The sequence below is a fragment of the Mycteria americana genome, chromosome 23, assembly GCF_035582795.1.
Source record: "Mycteria americana isolate JAX WOST 10 ecotype Jacksonville Zoo and Gardens chromosome 23, USCA_MyAme_1.0, whole genome shotgun sequence".
Taxonomy (NCBI): domain Eukaryota; kingdom Metazoa; phylum Chordata; class Aves; order Ciconiiformes; family Ciconiidae; genus Mycteria; species Mycteria americana.
In genome coordinates, this window is record NC_134387.1 from 3,521,548 (window position 1) to 3,543,589 (window position 22,042).

At 41.3% G+C, this 22,042-nt stretch overlaps 1 protein-coding gene across 1 annotated transcript in view; it reads right to left on the reverse strand.

Moving 5' to 3' along the window:
- LRRTM4 (leucine rich repeat transmembrane neuronal 4) overlaps nt 1–21,652 on the reverse strand; it is a 222,390-nt gene extending 200,738 nt beyond the window's left edge. Inside the window, exon 1 of the mRNA XM_075523575.1 lies at nt 20,075–21,652. Within this exon, the coding sequence (XP_075379690.1) occupies nt 20,075–21,652 (1,578 nt within the window). The remainder of the gene's footprint in view (nt 1–20,074) is intronic.
- Between the last annotated feature and the right edge of the window lie 390 nt (nt 21,653–22,042).

The window sequence follows — 22,042 nt, forward strand, 5'->3', positions numbered from 1 at the left end:
AGGGGTGGTCTGAAGCCTGTATGCTCCAAACACTCCCAGACATTATCTTAACTGTCTGCTAAATGGATTCCTCATGACAAAGGCAGAAACCGTACAGTTAGGATAATGAATACGAATGGAGTGCTAAACCGAGCTGTGGTAAATCTGAATTTCTCAAATGCTGCTGAAGGAAGACAGCAATACTTCTCAGTGTGGCTCTGCAAATGTCCTGGAAGAGATTATATTCCAGAGAACAAAGTTATTTTCTGATAAATTTTGTACAATATGAGTTCTAAAATGGGAATCAGACTAGAGATACTAGGCATCTGGATGGCTTAAAGAGAAAACTTCGTTTAAACCTGCTAAGTCCTGGATCCTGCTGTCTACCTACATGGTTAAAGCCATTACACAGTATTTTGGCTCCAACAGGATTCTGTACATGAGAAAGGAGATTATGAAAATCAAATTTACAGGGCAAAGGTCTGGTTAATAGCACAAGAGGAGAAAGTTGTAGAAAGACACAGCAACCTTATAGTCTAGCCACTAGACTAGGAAACGAAGAGAGAGAGATACTCTGCAGACAGGGGACCTCTCTCTGGCTACGAGACAAATATTACACCTCATTGCGTGGTGGGTCTCTAGTTGGGAACAGGGGGATAAACCCACCTATTGCCAAAACACCACTTTGTATGTGGTGAATAAGCTGAGCAGGAACTTGAACCGTGAAAGGAGGGAGGGAGAAAATAGCAGTGAGAATGAACAGTCCTTTTCATTGTATCCTGGTGATGCGGGAAGGCATTTGAGCCCAGAGCACACTGTTCCCCAGCTCACATACAAGGTCACACTAACATAGCGATATTTTTAATTGGTCTAGAACTGCCCCATGCCATGCTAGCTTGGAGCGCACGGAGTGAGCTCAGCTTTGTCTCCACTTGCCTGTATAGACCTGCACTTAATAAAACTGAGGGACAATTTGATTGCAATTTGTGAGTATTTTTACAGGCTGTTTAGAGAGCCAGTTCACTGTAGCAGAGACAGTCTAAAAGTCTATACAGCGTCTGGAATAGGGGAGGCAAACTCAGCAGAGCCTCTACGATGCTACGTTACAATAAATATCAATTATTGCTATAAAAAGCAAAAATGGAAGGATAATCACGATCAAGCTTTTCATGGATAAAGTGATTTTTTTTCTAGAAAATTTAAGATAGCCTTGTAAAAGACGAGGAGGGAAATATCACTTCAAACTGCCTTTCAAAAAGATAAAAATGGACAGCAAGAGAGCAGCAGCAGCCTTTTCTAAGGATCCTTACTGTAAAGACATCTGGCAAGTTCAAGGACCTTCCTTGAAGAAATCAGCTGAGGCTCAGGGGTAGGTAAAAAGACATGCCAAAAAAAAAGGGGGGGGGAAGGGAAGAAAGAAACACTTCAGATGACAAAACATCAAATGGATGAAGAAGTTGAAATTTAAAAAAAAAAAAAAAAAAAAAAAAATCAACTGACTCACTGGAAGGGAGACAGGTGGCAAGCAAAGCTCCTAACAGCGCTGTTTGATATTCATGCTGTTGTCTGATTCAAAGACGATGATGAAATAGTCCCAAGCAAACGCTTTTAAAAGGAAACAAAGCGAACCTTGCATCCACATAATTAGCAATCAACACAAGGAGAGAGGAAAAATTTTTAAGTGCCTACCTGAAAGAAAAAGAACATTGCAGCGCTGTGAAACAAAGCCACAGCCTGATGCACAGGGAAAACTGGCCATAAACACTGGCTTTCAATGAGATCACAATATATAAATATTGATTCAGTAAACATAAGCAGAGAGAACAGCTGATTTTTTTTTTCCTTTTCCTGTTTTTGAAAGGTCTGTAAAGACTCTGGAGTTTAAAGAACAAATTGTGCACGTTATCTGTACGTACCATATCCATACATAACTGACACGTACAGCACCACACACTGTGCTCTGCTGTAAACAGAGCTACGCACAAGTGGGGCACTTTTGGCAATAACTACTTCACTTGAATCACTTCTGTCACCTGAAGAAAACACCACATCGTCTTTCTTCTATTTTGGAGAGGAATGGTGGTCTTGCAGGTGCACTGGTTTTGTGGTTTCACGTTCTACCGCTTCCAGAGCTTTCCTAACTGCAGAGAAATCAAGCCTCATTGCAAGACTTGCATTTTCCACACAAGTCCATCTTGCTCTGATTTATGCAGTAGACTGGCCCTCCATCATGGGTGCACTCAAAGCGTAATATGAAACACGTAGGCAAACGTTTTCAGAAGTCACCTCTGTCTTCCATGTACTTCTGTATGGTTTGCATTAGTGTGAGCCTTTGGACAGCCCGAGTTCTCACCCCCATCTCTCTCCCCCTGGATAACTTGGAACCTTCGCTGTGAACAAAGTCTCTTCGGTATGAAGGTGCCCCAAAGCAGAGTAACTTCACAGGCTACATGCAGCAAGACTGTTTCTATGTAAAGGGGTGAGGTAGCGAGCCTTTTGACTACAAGTTAATTTAAACCACGCAACTCCTGCCCTTAAACAGTCCTGAATGATGTAGAATACCCAAACTGAGACCTCGACTTTTCAGCTGACTTTTTTAGCTGACAAATGACACCTCTAGACTGAGAGCTGATTTTTTAAAATGCCATCTTCCAGACTGGGAACTGGCTAACTGATGGCTCCCGAGTCTCTACTTTTAACCTCAGCATCAAATATGAACAATAATAAATTATGTTTTGTTCACTGAATGTTTCAACCTAGTTTCCCTGAATCAGTGAACTGCTGTTGCTGTGAAGCAGACGTTCGTTTTCTGAGGTTTTTATGTGCTTTATGAGTACAGCTCATTTGAGTATGTTTCAGATCTGGCACGCATTTGTAAACAGCTTATCAAGAATTAATAAATAATTAATGCACGCTGTACAAAATTATCAGAACTCACATGTGACCTCACATTTATGTGCTTATCCTGTTTTAAAATTCATCAATGATTAACTAGTACTTTCTTAAACCTCTTACAAAATGTACACATAGCGACTAATTAATTGCTATATTAAGTTTGAAATATGGCTAACCCATACCCAGTGGAGATTCAAAATAACAACCGGAGGTGAATTGTAAAAACAATGTATTAAAAGAAAAAACAAAAAAACCCAAAACCAAACAAACCAAACAACTAAAGGGAAAAGGTTATGGTTTGGTTTTTTTTATTTTCCAGTTGAAACATATTTTCCTTTGGGTTTATTGCTCTTTTTTTTTTTTTTGAGCCTTTGTTGGCAAAGAAGCCTTGATGTAACTCAACAGGAATTTAGCAATGTAATTGCAAGTATGTCAGTGAAAGAACATATTCATGTGATAATTTACTTTGCATCCTTGATAATAAGCACACAACACAACTTAAATGTTACCACTATTATGCTACTAAGAAACATGGTTTAGAGGCTGGAGAACCAGGCAGGAAACGCACTGATTTCAGTTCTTAAATGGAGCACACTTTAAAACCGGTCTTCAGGTCACTTATTCCCTCTGTTCCTCAGCTCTCCGCAGTAGGGATAAACCATTTGTGCACATCACATTAAAAGCTTTTCAAAAACATCACCAAAATTATTTCCTATCCATATTCCACAAGAGCATTAGTTTTAGAAATAAAAGCTAGTAACAGCATGAAAATAATTTTGGAGAGCGATGTTGTATGTTCTGAACATATAAAGCTGGCCCAGATACTTACTGCACCCGCATTTACCCTCCCACAAATACCTGTGTGCAAACAGCACGCTTGGCACATCTGCAGGATAACCCGCGCGACCTTCCTACAAAGCAGCCAGGTCTGTAAAACGTTTGCCTAGAGGCTCAAAGGACAAAACCCAAACATCTACAGATAGGCCTTTATACACCAGCCATTTTCACAGGTGACAAAAACTTGCACGTAAGCCGTGAATTACTATCACAACAAGAAACGGATATGAAATAGTTTCAGAAATGTATAGTCTTTTACTACTATAGTCAAGTAGAACCATTAAGAAGCTTCTACAGAATCTTGCTACTGAAAATTTTGTAGGTAGAACTAAGCAAACAAACGAAAAAATCTCTACTTGAACAGAGACAAGAGTCTGATTTTATTATGTATTTACTAACTGGCCCACAACACTACTCAAATCTCTGAATGCTGCTGGAAGTCTCCCCAGTCCTCTCCACTTGCTGCCTGCTTACAATAGTCCCTGTGTTTTCAGTTCATTTTTGTATGGCTGTTCTCAGTTTTACTACTCGGACACAGAGACCCTGTGGCCAGTGTGACCCTGTGGTCAGTAGGGTCATCTTCTCCCATACAGATTTTACCTCCTTCCTTCCTTTCCTTATGCCTCTTTCTCACAAGCAATCATTTGTGCTGCATCCCAACACTGCCAGAGTCCCCGGACAGTATTATTTCTTGAATTATGAGGTACTATAGCTGTGCCTGGAACCCAGTGGCACTCTTCTCACTGCTTCCTATGGGCTTGTAGAACTTTCAGTGAACAGCACTTGGGTTTTTTTCTCCTCTTCTTCATCCATCTCTGAAGGAAGTTCTGTGCCCATCACCTGAATATTTGATTGCTGGATCAATATTGGAAGGCCAGAGCAATACTTGTGGAGTCACTAGGACATCCTCATTCTTGAGAAGATACTTTACGTGCAAAATAATAAACTCCATTACCAGATTTGTCACCTTGACAAACTGTTTGCCTTGAAGAGTTGCCTTTATTACATTCCTGATCTTGAATTAGACATTCAGAATAGCCATACATTTAAGGCACACATCAGCTTTCTCTTCTGCTGCTTTTTGTTAAGACGTGCACGTACGCACACCCCCAGTATCCGTAGCGTAAAATATCTCCCGCTGTTAACACCCTGCTTTAACCACAGGGTTAACATTTACCGGTGATGCTTTCAAAGCTTGGGTCAGTGCCTTTACTAACCAAGACACCAGAAGAGCTCTGCCTGCTTGAGAAAGGTGCTTTAACACAGCAAGGAGCACTATTGGACCGAGCCTGCTTTTAACGCCCCTCTTTCTTCCCTTCCCTTTCCTTTCGAACTCTTGGCCTTGTTGCCGAGGCACTGCCGCTGCTGTAGCGGGGTCTGCGCGGGGACTGCGGAGGGAAGAGAACCGCACACGGCAGCACGGACTGTGGACAGAACCGCCAGCCGGACACGTGCCCTCCTCAGGAGAGGTGGGAGAAGAAAACTGTGCTTGTGTATCAACAATAACAAGAACATTTAAAAAAAAAAAAAGTGTTGGCAGGGAGGATCTGAAGAGAAAGAGAAATCCAAGCTGAACTTCAGTAACAGGAAACTAATGTACCTCAAATAATAACCTGGCTGCTAACAATAAAAGCAATGCCATTAAATGAATAGGAAATAGTGCAACTCCAGATTACAAATGAAGATACTGCTATTTTATACTTACATATATATATGGGAATGAATGAGAGAAAGCCTCTTGATTTCCTTTGAGCTGGATTCAGTTGTATGCTGCTAGTTTTGATTAATATTGAATCATCACTTAAGACAGTGAAGATGAAATAGTTAAGTCATTCACAGGCATGTATTATTTTTTTGAAATGGCAGGCAAAACTAAAACGGTTCTGTGAATCCCCCTGCTGAAGGAAGGGAGTTAACACTTGCTAGGAATGGAGAGAAATCATTTCCACTTTTTCACCTGACACATTTTCAAAGGGAATAATATTTTTTCATTTCAGGTCCTGATATTTCTACTTAGTGATGATCTAACATGCTGTTATATCTGAAACTAAAAGATAGACTGTAAGCCCTTTCAGGTAAGGATTTATTTTATAGTAAGGTTCTGTGTCTATAAGATAATTCACAAAGTAGGACCTTGACCAGGAACCCTAACTACTGCTGTAATGGAAAGAGGTAGAAAGGAGTCAGCACGCCTGCCTTTAGCAGCCCTGACTAAAATTGTCACAATTTTTTTTTTTAAGTGAAAAAAGCATTCTCTATTCAGAAATGAAAGCACCCATAGGAAACATCCATTCATGATAAAAGTTCAGAGACAAGTACTTAAAAAAAAAAAAAAAAAAAAAGAAAGAAAATTCTTGGCTTAGGGATAAAGCTGGTTGGTGGGGTTTTGTCCTGAAAACAAAAACCTTCAATTTTGGAGGTTCAAGTTTTAATGAAGATATAAAAACCCCAAGATGTTTCTGGAAAAAAACTGTTCACAAAAAACTGTCTTTTTGTTGTCCTGCAATGATTTTCTCCCAGCTCTACTGTCCAAGGTATGACCTGCAATTAAACCCAAGATAAAAAATTAAGAAAATAAAACTTGAAATGCGATTCTCAACTTTTATACATATCTGCAAGCACCTAGGAAGAGAACATAAGCCTTACTCATCTAATTTTAAAGATGGAGAAAGATAAGCACAGGAGACCTGAGTCTGCATGCCCAAAATTAACCAGCAGTCCAGTGGCAAAGAGGGAACAAAACCCAGTATGTGCAAATTCAGGGTCTTACCTGTTGTATAAAGGAAAAGACGACTAACGTCCTCTTCCCTTGCAACGCTTTGGCAGCGAAGGAGAGCACAGGCAATCTTACGCTCGGTATTGAACTGCTGACCTCTGCTCCATCCCGTGGCCTTCTGCAGCGCACCGCTAAGGCTGCAGCCTTCACGGCCCCTTCCACCCCGCTCGCTCCCCCTTCCCCAGTCCCACTGCAGCACTCGACTGCATTCTGCTGGCACAAGACCCCGCTACTTGATTATGATTTCCGTGGTCAGCAGACTTGCACTATGGGGATCCATTTTAATCGTAGGCTTCCCAGCAAACAGGGCTGTGCTCAAAAACTGCGCGCACCCCACACAACTGACCTAAACGAGCGGGTGATCTATAGGAGGGATACCTAGCATAATGTTGCTACAATATGCCTACTGGCTGTACGCTGGCTGACGAAGGAAGGTCCTGAACTCTATCAATAGCATCTGCTTCCAGAAGATGGCAACTGCCCCTCTCCCCTCAAAGGGCCAGTTTTTTAAATTATAAGACATTATGATCAATTGTGTCAGAAACACTATGGGAGTTGCACACACACACACACACAAAGTGCCTAAAAATTAAGCCACTGAGTGTAATATATCCACTCAGATGCATATCCCAAGGAGAGAGATATATATAATTATCTGATGCATCATGCAAATTCTTTATCTGTAGCTCTTCAAAAGTAGAGGAGGAATGATTAACAAATAAATAAAGTAACAAGAAATCCTATGAAGATTCTAGCAACTCTAAACAACAAAACAGGTTAAAAGATGTCCAAGTAAGCTGGGTGCTAAATCTGACTTTCCAGATCAATACAGAGAGATACCACTGAGAAGCATCACACAATGCTTAAGATATAATTTAGGCAATGCTGAGAGCTAGGTAGAAGGTGGAAAGATATGTGCCTTTAGGAGAGAAGAGTGTGATGAATTGAGACAGGGAGGAAGACGCGGGCACAGAAGCAGCTCAGAAGTACTACAAGATGGTTTTAAAAGAAGCTTGATCCTGCATGGCATTTCAGTTATTCTTGACTGCTGAAGGAACTGCGAGCTGAGCTAGCTCCCTAAGTGTTTTGTAAATTACCACACTCTTCTGACATCAACTTCAAATCCATCTTCAGCAGTTTATCATGCCAAATTAGTGGGAGAAATAAAACTGGTACAATTCCTGGACTCATCATTGATTTTTAATTAATCACCTATAACCAGAACATTTGTTAATTCTGCAGAACAAGACAGACTTGGTATCATCGACAAATGCCTTCAGTTTTTCCTCAGCACAATTACCAAAATCCTGTATTTACAGAACCTCTTCAATATACTTGTTCTAGAATAATACCTATCCTTCAAGACCCTGTTTCTTATGGGTACGTAGCTAACTGAACAAATCATCAGCAATCATATCCCCATTGTAGCAGTTCATTAAAAACAAAACAATAAAATTCCATGTAGTTGAGGCCAACAACCCACCAGATGTGGGGAGTGAAAGAGCCTTTTCTTCAGGCTGTTTAAAGCAAGCTAAAAAGGCCCTTTAGAGTTGGACAGCAGATATATAACAACTCAATAATTACACTGAATAATGAAGGAAACACAAGTTTCAGAATTCACACCGATCTTAAAATATAGTAACATAACATTGAGCTTTGTTTACAAACAGTGACTTTTGCATACACAAGTCTTTGTGAGTTCCATGTTAATGCAAACTTATATTACACTGCTCTAGCGACGTGCCTGAAATGGTATTTCGTAGTATGATAAACCACGAGCATTTTTAATGCCATTACCTTGAGATTGTTATCAGCGTTCCACTGAAATAAATGTGGAGCTTGTCACAGACTTCAAACTATCTCATAAGAGGTCTCCGTTTCTCTCCTCCAGGTCTAGGCATGTAGGAACAGCGAGTCCCTGCATGAAAGACTGGTGGAGAACTCCAACACAGAGCAAGGCGGGACCACGAGCTAGAGATCAGCAGCCGGAGACCTAGTCGAAAACAGGGCGAAAGGAACAGGAGAAGGAGCGATGTGCTGAAAATTGCTTACTGCAGCAGTTTGGATAAACACATACTTTCCTATAACGATTCAATTAAAATGTAATTTTCTCGAAAGCTAGGAGTGGGGCTATTTCAGCGTGCAAGCCTCCACATGATCTTCTGTGGTTTTGTTTGTAACTGCTCTTCACCGAGCTGGATTACACACACAGATATCCTCAGCCACATATTAAAAATCAGATACGTCGTCCTCTCAGATTAGCTTAATATCATTGTGGAGAAAGGAATGATTTTAACAGCTGGACAAGTTATTTTTCACTGTGAAGGTTATTAACCTTTGGAACAAATTATCAGAGAAGTGGAGTTTTCGCTCTAAGTCCTCAAGCGACTCTCTGGAGGCACCTTTTAGTCAAAATGAACTATTGGTTTTATAAACAGTGGAACTTTGGGAAGTTTTGTGGCCCTTGATACACAAGCAGGCAAAGCAGATGGCTAACTGCCTCTTCTCCACTTAAAATTTCTTATATGTATCAGGGTAAAATATCCCCCCCTCCAATCTTCGTTAGACATGAGAGGTAGTGAAATACGAAATGTTACGCCTACCTTTTTCTTACAACCTGTGTGGAAACTCACTGAAGCAACGTTAATTCTAGTCCCTTGTCTATTACAGAAAAACAAAGAAGTCTGGACCTTGTTCTCAAAAGCTAATATAATAAATGTTTGGGAGCTAATCATAAATAGAAAAAGGTTAATCAATTCCTCAGATTGTCAAAGCTTCATGCACACTGGGACTCTTAATATATTCAACCAAGAAAAGGCAGCAAAGAAAATACCCATAGATTTTGTTTTCAAATAAAAATTTCTAATAATTCAAGTTCGCCAGTGGGTTGCTTCCTTTTTTGATTTGTACAATTTGCGTTTCACCTGCAGAAACACGCGAACTGCCTTCATTTCCCCATTTCACTTTGCATGTGACATTGATGTGGCTTTTTAAGTCAGAAGCCTAACATATGATTTAGAGGCTCTGGGAAAGAAAATGATAATGCTGGGGAAAGAAATGGATCAGAAATTTACATTAAAATCATGCAATTTCACTGCGCTGCAGAAAACTACTGGGACAAGGGAGCACCTGAGTAGCTGTAAGTAAGTCTCTGTTGCATCTGAATATAGTGTAGACATTTTAAAAGAACTAAATAGTCATGTGCTAATACCACACCAAGACAAAGCAGACCACTTCAGACTGGCTTTTATGCTAGGAACAAAACAGACTCAGGAGGAGTCCCTTAAGGCTCCAGACAATACTTTTTTCTTTCATGTTAAAGTAGTAGCTAAAGCCCCAACCGTATTCCGTTAGCCACCACGCCAGAAGAGAGTAAAGGCGATGCTCCCCAGCTGGCCCGCGGTGTAAGGAGATGCGAGAGCAAAGACTATAAGAAGACAGGAGACATTTTCAAAGATTAAGGATTGGTTTCAATGCTCAAATTCTAATGAAAGTCAACGTGACCTTGCTTTCCTCTTTTCTTTTGACAGTCTGACAGTTTGCAATGAAACGATCTCTCCCAGCTCACACAATAAATTAACAGCAGAGTTTAGAACGGTTCCTAAATCTTGTGGCCTCCAGCTATAGCTGACTGGTGGATCACCTTGCCTTCCAAATTCACCAGGAGGAAGGACATCCTCCAGTCTTGGAAAGAAAGGTTGAGCTTCCTGCACAGAAGCTCTCTCCTATATATTCTTGAATCTCATTTAACTCTGAATTATGCCAGTCAGCATGACACATCTCTATACTCAAGAGTTCAAGAAAGAAAGTGGTACAGTTTCTTTGGATAATTGGAAGAGTAAGAAGGATCCAGAGTAGCAGACTAAGATCTAGCCTTAGGTTCTTCCACAAATTAGAGCCGTAAACAGCATGCAGACCCACATTAAAGGGGAGGAATGCATAATTGCCTAAGGGGATTATGCAAAATGCAAGCCTGAGGATGTTCCCATTAACACCATATCTACCTCACTCACACACACCTGGGACAGAGCTGCTCTGAAGCTAGGGAAGATCAAAAATCTAGTAGAGAGCTTCGTACAAATTCTTGGTCAGCTTCAGTATTTCTAGCATTTTTTCCTTCTCGGTACGATGAAAAGAACCTTAATCAGCGTTTGTTTCCAAACAATGCGTAACCTTATTAAGTTGTTCTGCCTTTTGCCAGTTACAGCACAGCTTCCCAGGTGAAGGCCTACCACGTGGGAGCAACAGAGGAAAACTATGTTAACACTGAGGCTTCTATTTCCACAAAATCTTGGATGAGACATGACATTATCGATGGAAACAAAATTATTGCTAAAATGTATTAGTCTTAGGACTTGTTCTGTGTGTTCTGACATATTGTTTGTGTGTGTGTGTGTATACACACAGACACAGAACATCTGCCCTGACCTTCAGTACTTCTTAATAGACATTCTGTTAAATTAAATGGATAATGATGACCCAGAAAAATAATTTCTCTCATCTTCACATAATGTGAGAAGTACATGGTAATTAACTAGCCTTTAAGAATGACACTGTCGATTATTTCAGGACAATCAAATAATAGCAGAGAAATGGAGTCTGAATGGGAAGGATGGTGTCAGATGTACAGTTTAAACAATAGCTGTTTTGCCTGTCATTCACACCAAATTACTGCAGGAGGGGGGAAAGAAAAACTATTTATAACCTGTCAGTCTCAAGAAACCACAATTATGATGATTTAATTAACACATGGAGAGGCTTCAGGCAATCACATCGTTCTAAATTTAAGAAGTAGCACGTTTCAGGCCCAAGATGATTTAGAACATTAACAAATGCAAGCTGAACCAGGGCAAGAATGTGATGGCTTTGTTGGTTCCTTTTAAAGCATCCATCACAGCACAAAGATAATCCAAATGGATGTGTTAGTGAAAGATGAGAGCAGTGAAGAATCATCTGGGGTTTCAGAGGCCATCACACAGGAGGAGAAGCTGATTTTTAATGAGAACTGAGTTTGAAAACGAGCAAAACCACACAACTCAAGTCTGTTTGTCAAAGACACTCTATGCATTGGAAAAGTCGGGGAAAAAAGCGAGTTAGGGTGTATGAGAGTGCAAGGCACTAAGAGTCAGACTGACCTTCCCACGGAAGCTTGCGCTCAGTGCCAAATAGGTCCTGCCTCGGCCTGATGCCCAGGAGTGAGTTTTAACACGTGCACAGTGCAACCCCAGAACACGGGAAGGCCTTTTCACTGCACAAGACAGAGCTGGAGGCATCCAATAAACAGAACATTGTCAAAGGCTTCCGAAAACCTGGACTGCAGTACTCACTGGTCAACTCATCTCCTGCAACTAGATCGCTCTTCATGTCTCCATGTCCTCTTTCCATGCCCTACTTGTTTAGATTACCTGCTGTGTCCTATTCTCCCAGGCACAAAACGATTCCTTCAATATTTTCATATGGTGATTAAACTTGGGAGTCGTCAGCTGCTACCCAAACACAAATAGTCATAGTAATAATACTACATTGAGCTTACCGTCTTTCACTTGCTATTGCCTGCTTCTTAGTTGGATTAAAATACAAGTAACATACAGGAAAAGCCTACTTCTTCAACATGAGAAAAAAAATCTTGACCAGAGTTTACATAGAAAAACATAATGAACCTCCTGCTTTAAAACTGGTTTTTTCATTGTCTGTCAAAAATTGGAGATCGAGATTGTTTTTTCTACAATGTATATTTATATCAGCATGCAGTTGGAAGCACTGTGCACGCACCCTATGCTGAATGTATCAAAAGATCTTTGTACACTACGTAATTACTAAGCTCTGCCTGTTGCGATGAAGGACATGCCGCATTCCCACAATACATTTAATACAAAGTGACTTAACCATCTAATTTTTCTCCTCATGTAACACTTTCGCAGTGTAGTTGAAATGTTCGGAGAAAAGACTATGTACTTTTATATGACAAAACAACTTACAAAATTCAGTATCAAATCAAGATTAAGGTCGGTCTTCACATAAAGAAAACACATACCCATAACAAGCACACAACATCAATGGTCCACCTTTGATCATAAACAAACTGATCATACTAGTTTTCACCATAGGCTGAAACCAGAAATACTATTTTTCTTTTTATTGTTGTCTATTCCAGAGGAAACTGCATAATACGGTGACGGTGAAAGACCAGAAAAAAAATGGAACCTTCATAGGAAAGAGCTGTTGCATAAGATCACAATCTACGTGATAGAGGAAGTAAAAATTAGGATAACGTTATTTATCTGATGAGTTTTGAGAACTTCAGATAAAAAGTACTATGCAAAAAAGTCCTTGCTTTTTTGTCACACAAAGGACAGAAAACAAAGAAGAGAAGTTCAAGCATCCTCACAAAGGCCTGTCATTTTCTGTAGGAAGCTGCCTGTTGACAGAGACACAGCCTTGGACCACAAAGCTTTTAGGAAAGACACTCTGGCTTGCTAGCATCCATAAACTTCTCATATTCTAGCCAATTATATTTAAATGTATCTAAAGAACCAGAAAAATCATTTTAAAAATGGCTTGCATGTATCAATCTGTACTTGAATTAAGAAACAGCGGTGGAGATTTTGCTGCAGCTAGAATATACCCCCGATGGTGAGAGATTATAGATGATCAACATTTTCCGGCCTTTCTTACCTTCCCCATTCTTGCAGGTGGAACAATTCCCATTCAAGTGCTGATATATCTGTCAGGAAGAGCTTTTTATTTCCGTCTGACTTAAAAAGGCAAAGGCAAAACAAATTCATTAGGCCAAGAAGCCAACATTCCCATAAAGTAACACCCTCTCACGCCATCCCTTTGCTGCATACTCCGGCTTCTAATAAAGGTCGAATTTTGCAGCTCGGAACAGAGACAACAACTCCCAGGAAATCCCTCAGAATTGATCCAGTCATCTTTTTGTGTAGATGGAGAGATCTACAAGCAATCCAAGCTTATTTGGCTGCACAACAGGCAGATGTGATAAAAGCTGATTAGTGTCAAAAATGTTTACTGCTGCAGCCCATCTGTGTTCAGTCCTAAAATACCTGGCTTGAAATGACCAAATACCAGGATGTTGGTACGCTATCAACGCAAATCACACAGGAATTTTTCGTGTCAAAATGTTTACAAGATGGGTAGCATGACAGAGGGCTGCACGCCTCTGTATGCCAAGCAGCTCCTGCTAGCAAAGCGTGCAATCTCCTGAACGTACCAGGTAGACCATCTCAACGGAGGTAACACGCTGCACAGCTGAGCCCTGAACTGTAGTCCCAAAGGCTTTGAAATGTATAGGTCTCTTCTAGCAGGGGCAGATTGCCTGCCAAAAGGAATATGTGTCTAGGAAGGTCCCTGTCAAGAAGCAGAGTAAACCAGCACATACGTAGCTCGCGTTATTTCCAGCACCCAGACCAGCTCAGTTAGCTCTGTGCTGCAACAGCCTCTGTAGTTGAGGCAACAGTCTTCACATCAAGGATCAGGGCAACTCTGTTGTTCTGGAGGAGAGTTGGAGGAACACTTCCGGCAGCAGGATACTTACTAATAAGATTGTTTGCCCCTTTTAGAGTGTGAGGTTTCTTTATTTTTTTGTGTGTGTTTAAAAGAAAAAAAAAAAAAAAACCAACAAAAACAAATGAATAGGTTCAACAGATTTCTTTGCTATTTCTGTTAGCGCTCTCCCTCCTGGCATGAGCTACATAATGGACTAAAATCGATTTTTTTTTTCTCCTCCTTAAAATACTGGCAGCACATCACAGAGTTTAAGCAAAAGCAGAAGAAGGGGTGAGAGAAAGGAAAAGGGAGATGGAGAGGGCAAACTGCATCTGTCACGATTCCAGCAACAGAGGAATCCTTCGTAAGGCCTGAGCAACGATTATAATAGGAATACAAGTATTGTCCTCTCTTGTACAAAGCTTTTACAATGCAGCATCCTCTACATTCGAGCAATCCTTGCTGTGTATAACTCAAACCATGAAGTTTCTAGAAAGTGGCAAAATTAGGGGAAGTAGAAAAAGAGGTGATGAGGAGGCAGGGAGGATGCCAGTCAATCAGTTACCCTCCTGGCTGGACGCTGTGTTTAAGACTATGAATCCTCAGTGCAATTTCAGAGTTCTGTCAATTAACTGTCAGCCTCTGGATGAGACCCAGCGGAGCAAACGTAATGCCTGAAACGTGGTTCGGAAAGCTCCCAAGCCTAAGAGAAAATTTGGGAGATGTGGGTTCAGCTTCTTCCTTTGCCACTGATTATCTGCGTTATCTCAGAGCAAGTCACTTCTAAGGTCTTAGCAGCACCTTTACTGCAAGACCAAATTTCAGACAAGCTAATCTCTCACCCAGGCACCTGAATAAGGACCGAGTAAGACTTTCAGAAGAGTTCAGCATCCTTCCGCAGCTCCCTTTTCAAATTTACAACCAGTGTCTCAATTGTGGCTGATGCATAACTGGATAAGTTCTTCCGGAAATATGGCCAGCCATTTTGGTAGTATCTTTGGGAAATCTCACACTTTACAAGCACTAAGCCCAGGAAAATTTGCCCCTGTGCATTTATTGCTACATCACTAGCACTTCTATAGCACAGCTTTCTGTATACTGACATTATACTTGCGATAACAAGTATGCAATGCTAACAAAGGCTCTGAATGGGAACAAACACAAATTTCTACCTTTGGTCCTAATCTGCAAGACAATTCTAAAATTTATCTTCTCCTCAAACCTCTCACTGGCCCTGTGCCTAAAAGATTTCACCTCTGAGCCACTTCTGACATATTTCTTCCAGATATACTGCACTGAGGAAAAGCTATCAGCTTAGCCTTTGCTTACTCTCCCAATACAAACATAGAGCTTATGACAGAGTTTCATTAGATTGATTCACTCTTCAGTTTACAACTCAAGCAAGAATTTAAGGTCCATCTATAATCAGAGAGATGTGGAGAAAGAGAGGCAGAGGAGGAGCCATAGCACAGAAGGACATGAGAAATCTAAATTAACAATGCCCATCCGACAGCGTTCCAAACCAGAGCCACTGGAGAGACAACTGCAGGACTTTGGCCCTAAAATGATGACGCTAGGCTACCTAATTAACCATTACTGCTTCCCATACTCCTCACTCATCACCTCCCGTATTCTTCTCTTTGTAATGCACTACCTGTGGAATCACCTTCCTTTTGCATTCCCCTGAGCTATAAGGAACTTAACCTCTGCCATGAAGTCCTTGCTAAGTATTCCTTATAAAAATATAAGGCTGATGACCAAAGGAAATACAATCAGCTGTTCTTCAAGAAAAAAAGAAAAATTCTGCCAAATCATTGAGTGATTTCGCTCATGAGGTTGCAATGCCCCATAAACTCATGCTTAGCCCCCGGGCAGCCCTTCCAAAGTTGAGTTACAGAACCATGAACACCCTTGTAGAACTGGAACCTCGGACTACACGGTATCTGGGCCATGGAGATTGCTTTGGTTTTTCCTCTTTGCATCTTGTTCAAAACAACACAGTAATGGTGTTTAATAAATAAATAATAAACAACAGTGGCATGTCAACATTTCCTTTTAAATCAGGCTCAAAAGGAGGAGGTCAACAGCAGCCCACCATGTCTGCATATGTTGCATTCCTTTATCAATCTATTTCTTCCCACTGGCAAGAGGGGAGGAAGCAGAATTCAAAGCGAACATAATTTTGTGTGACTGATTTAGCATGTGTGAATACAAGTGACAACTGCCCTGGTTTTCACTCCAATGGAAAACACAGGAGCATCCCAACAGAGATGTACTTGTATGTGCACAGGTGGGCTTGTTTGTCAGGCGCTGGGGTATGGTTAGACACTGAGAAGCAAAAGTGTAAAAAGTAACCTCGCAGGGTGTGTGTCAATCGTCTCTCAAAGGGCTTCCCATCAACTGTGCTCAGTTAACACAGAAAAGATGTTCACTTGTTTGGTTGGTTGTTGTTTGTTTTGTAACTGCCAGCCTGAGACACGGGAGATGAATAACCTTCCAGCAGAAAGGAGGAAACATTTTTGTAGCAATGTTCCTTCTCCCCATATAGCTTCAGAGTGTGCTATTTACAGATATTTTGTGTGCGATACATATGAAATACATAATATTATAGCTTGGTTTATGAAATTGCCTTTTATGGCTCCCAGATCTTCAGCAAATGTACAAATAAATATGAAAGAGAGAGGGAATAAGATGCACATGCACAAAGCAAAGCAAATACCAAAATGAGATAGCAGCAGTCTGCTAACCGGATGGCGAGAGCCAAAATCGTAAGCATCCAGTTATTTTAGAAACCCTTGCCAATAGACTAAATAGAATACCATAGGCCAGGTGTCAGTGATTATAATCCCACTGATGCCAAGAGAGTTGCTCCCATTTACAGCAAGCCTGACTTTGGCTCTCTCTGTAGTACAAGAAATAATTCATAAAGGATGGACTTGAAAAAGCAGCAGTACAAACCGTACCTGCAACTCCCCTACTTGCAGCATAAGGACCCAATACAGGGCAGCTCTCGTACGCCTGTGTTGCTTCGTTATGTGCTAGAAGTCTCACTGAACTTAAAACAACAACAAATACCGCCCTGCTCATGCGTGTAGCTGCTGTGAAGAAAAAGAACCTGCATAAATACCTAAGCATGTTATTTCAAGGCCAGTTCTGCCATGGAAAACAAGTGGCTTAGGGATGAGCTGAGCTGGATGCTTCTAAAAACAAAATCATCACTGTGAACGTAGCAGGCATGCTCACACGGCCTTAGGCCACACTCAGAAACCATTCATTATCGCCGACTACCTGCAACAGAGTATGCTCAAGCATCTTTCCCAGGTTAAAATGGAACCATGCCATTATTTCTTTCCTGAAAGACACACAATGTTTGGACACCTTAGCTGCCTACAGGCGGGTGGGGGGGTAGACATGTGAAAGCAGACAATCATTTGAACAATATTACCAAAAAAAGTAAAATCAATGAACTCATAAGCAATGAATTCTGAAAGCCTGCCTGCCTTCGTTTTGAGAACCAGACACTCTTCTGCCCTCTAAGTGGTCCTTTTTTTGGGAGAAACCTCAGTATGAGCCCAGTGAATGAGCAAGTCAGACGGACAGGAGGATGGGCCTGAGCTATGTCTCACCTGTACAAAATAACAGTTTTCCCACAAGTATGTACATCTGGGTAAACTGGTAAATAAAGAGATGTTCAATTTTCTTTTTTTTTTTCCCCAAACATAAAACCTTTCCACCGCTGAAGACGCTACAAGGATTTTTTTTCTTACCATTTTTAAGTACTGTACAGTGCATATCTATCCTTTTACAAGTGGAACCTTGTAGCTATGGAGACGAAGAATGTTAAATCCAAGCTGAAGATAGTATTTCAGTGGGGGCTTATGGTTGCTTCATGTGCCTTCAATGATCTGCTGTTTTCTGTCTCCCGAAGTCTTCTGCACTAATAGCCAATGCATACTAAATCACCACGCAAATACAGAGCGTACTGTCTACCAGTCACAGCCTGGGACAACACCATCGTGTCCAGTACAGTCTTATTGATTTACACCATAACCAAGAATCCCACAGACAACACGATAAACAGCTTGAGCTCTGCAAAGCTGTGCACCAGCTTAACTTAACCTGAACAGGCAGCAGAATAGAATTGTTCTGGTACTGCAACAGCACCTGGAAACCAGGCGAACTGGGGGCCCCTTGTGTTTAATGCTGTGTGTAACAATCAACATCCACATGAAGAAATTATGCCACGTTGACCTTCTGTTACTACACCTGGTAGGACTCTTCAATTTTTTATTTATCTGCCATAATCCAAATTATCCAGATTTCAGTCTCCCAAACAACATCACATGTTCCCTATCTTCTGTGCACTACAATCGTGATCCAAATTCCATTACAGATTATGGTTTCATTACATGGACTTTCAGTTATGGCATGCAGATTCAGCTGTCTTCCATATCATCTTGGTGTAAATTAAGCAGCGTTTTATTCAAGCTAATGAAACTTCAGCGGTGTTAAACTTGAGCATGAAGAGGAGACAGCCTTTCAGGTCAAATTAATGCTCCTTGTGACAGCCAGTGAAAATTCAAAATAACTTGTTAGCATCACTTTCTACTTGTGCTGCTAACAGGAAAAAAAACCCCCACACCTTCATTCACATGATACTGGTAGGAATAACAAAGGTATGACAGGGGGTTTTCTTTTTTGAAGACAACACTGCTCCACAGAAAACAACCCCAAAACATACACTTTTTTTTTTTTTTTTTTTCCTTCCCCTCAGCTCTGTGGTCCAAAATCAGCTAGGGATTTCAGGTGCCAAATATGAAACATCTTAAAGACGCCCTATTGTCAGAAAGTGAAAACATCCACTTTTAAAAAATCAGGATCCTAGAACTGCAGCCTGCTCAACACTGCCCATCTTTAACACACCTTTATACTACCTGGCTGTCAAAGGCATTGGTCAAAATCTACCATTTATGCAAACCTAGTTTGCATAAATGGATATGAATAAATTTCAACAGGCACATTAAGCACTCTCAGGTAGGCTGTCCACAACCAAGGAAGCAAAATCAACCACGGTCCCCTAATACCACATCACGTGCAAGATTAAGTAACAAGTACTGAAATGTAATTGCGCAAATCCTCCTTGCCAGGTATAAATAAGCAATGGCAATCACAAGTAAAATAGTTTCCTACATACGCATTAACAGAGTCATTGACAATACAGCAATGAAAAAATACGGTATTTTCTTGCCAAAGCTGAACAACAGACCAAAGAAGCACCGAGAGCTTTTCTGATTTGTATTTCCCATGTTGCCGAGTCAAAATCGTAACACGGCCTTAAGGGCCTTCAAGGGCGTGAAACTATTAACTCCAGTAGAGTTGTCTCTCAACTAAAGATCAACTAAAGTGTCTGATCACTAAAATGAAATCAAAAACCCCCAAGAATCCCCCTCTCCCAACCCAGACATTTGCAAATGTACTGTTTGACTTGTGGCCTTTACAAGGCTCAGGTTCAGAAGAGCCAGTAAGGCAGCTTGCTGTTCCTGCGTCTCCAGGAAAACAAGTAAGTGCCCAACTCTAAGGTTCTGCTGCAGTCCTCTTGTCCCCTGGTTTACTTGTGAACCAGACAGAAAATGCAGAAAATCTTTGGCATTCTCTTTAAATAGGCCATAAATCCCTCAAGATTTGATGTAGGGTCTGGAGTAAAGAGATCTCCATGTTTATTTTAGAACAGAAAAGGTTCTTCACCTCCTATGTTTCTCCCAATACGTTAAAAATGGGACTCTCTTGTAGCCACTGCTAGTAAAATGGATGCAAATAGGAGGAGAATAACACTCCAGATGCCTTTACCACAGTTGTTTACTTCAACTTAATCTATTTTTTTATAAGTCTGAATTATTCAAAATAATCACGATCGCTTCCCTGCCTGTTGTTATTTAACGAGATAACCTTTCATACTGAGCAAACCCAAGAGCAAAAAAATCTCATTAATCTTTCCAGTGTTTAGAGACACCTCAAGAGCTTCAAACATTTACCTCTCCTTCCCAGCAGCTGAAATGGTTTTAGGAGGATCATGGTTCATACCTCACATTCCCTGGAGCCAGAGATGGTATACGTGCAGGGCCCAGATCCATTAACTGATACATCCATGGTCTCAGAGTTTGTTGGCTTGTAGTCCACGTAATACTCCTGTAAAGGGGAGTTCATTTGCCTTTCAGACTCTCGGGCCTTTTTCCTGCGCCTCTTCATGAGAGAGTGCTGCTGGAGCTGTTTCATGCTGGCTGGATAGCGCTTCCACGACACGTAGATAACCAACAAAATCATGGCCACGGAAAGAAAGAGGGCCACGCTCCCAGCGATTATTTTGTGAAAGGAAACGTGCTCATACTCTGGTTCCACTCCAGGTGTTGGGAGGTCTGCAGAAGGGCTTGGCATAACAGATGTTGGCTGATTGCTTTCAAGTTTGGAAATAGTAGGTTTAGGAATGAAGACAGGTCTCTGGGGGGTTTTGGGGGCCTGGTATGATCTTTCAGTAACCACCACCTGGATTTCAGCACAGATATTATATGTTTCCACAGCATCGCTCACTTTTTCACCCTGGATATGTTTAGGGCCTGCACATATCATAGTGCTTTCTTTATTTCCCTTGAAATTCTTAAGCCAAGTAAACAGAGGGCAAATGCTTCGAGTACATTCCCACATATTTCCGGACAGCGTGATGGAGATGAGCGAGATCCACGTATTGATGGTCTCCTGAGAGATGTTGGTGAGTTTGTTGGAATCCAGGTTCAGCTTTTGCAGGTTGGGGAGGCACTGGAAGGTCCCAGGCTCTATCCCTGTAATGTCATTTCCTGATAGATCCAAGTTGTGCAAGGAACTCCAAGTCCACGTTAACCCTTGGCTAATAGACCGGATCCTATTCCACTGCAAATAAATTGAGCGAAGGTTGAAGAGGCGTGGAAAGTGGGCAAAATTGATCTTGGAAAACTGGTTGTGCTCCAAGTGGAGCTCTGTCAACTTCAAAAGGCCAGCGAAAGCATTACGGGATAAGCTCCGCAGGCGGTTGTAGCCCAAATCCAGAAAGTCAAGGTTTCGGCAGTCTTGGAAAACTCGGATTGGCACAGTTTTCAGCGAGTTAGACCGCAAATGCAAGATCAGGAGTTTACGAAGGCCCTTGAACTGCTCAGACTGCAACACCTGCAACTTGTTGTAAGAGAGGTCCAGATTGCGGAGGTTGGGGACTGGGTGAAACGTTTTGTTGTGCAGATGGGTAATTTTGTTGGAGCTTAGAATTAATTCCTTCAGCCTGCGGATCCCCTGAAATGCATCCTCATCCACAGAGCTGATGTAATTATGGTCAAGATAAAGCCATATGAGCTGATTCAGGCCCGCAAACTGATTTGATTTAAGCTTCTGAATGCTGTTGTACCGTAACGATAAGCCTTGAGACCCTCCAGAAATATTCTGAGGGATGTCTCTGAATGCATGAGATTCGCAGTACACAATCTTGCCATCGCATCTGCAGTTCTTGGGGCAAGCTCGCTGAGCCCCCGCAAGCATAACAAACAGCACCATAGGAAGTAGCACTAACACCACACTCATGCCTCTCAGCTGCTTAATTAAATGGAAACCTACAATATTAAAAAGAAAACAAATGTGCATTGTAAAGCTATTAAAATAAATCGCCAACAGATTACTAACGTCAACGGGGCTTCTAATAAAGCATTAGTGAAGCAGTGGGTTTTGAAGACAACCTGTTTGCCTCCTGTCCTGCACTTTTTGTTGTGTAAATGCCTGTCCTTTGAGTTTCCGGCTTGCCATCTCTCCTACCCGCACCATCACCAGTACTACTCTTGTTATTCAATTACTTTTGTGTGATTTATGATCCCTTAGAAGGACCAAGAGCCTGTTCTCTATTCGCTTTTCTCCTGTACATCATCTCTCAGCGTAGCTGGTATATCCTTATCGCTAGATGCTGAGGTTTTAACAATAAACATATTTGTCAAGTCACTGTGCTGAATGCTCCATAGTGCTGGAAAGGAAATGAGCCAA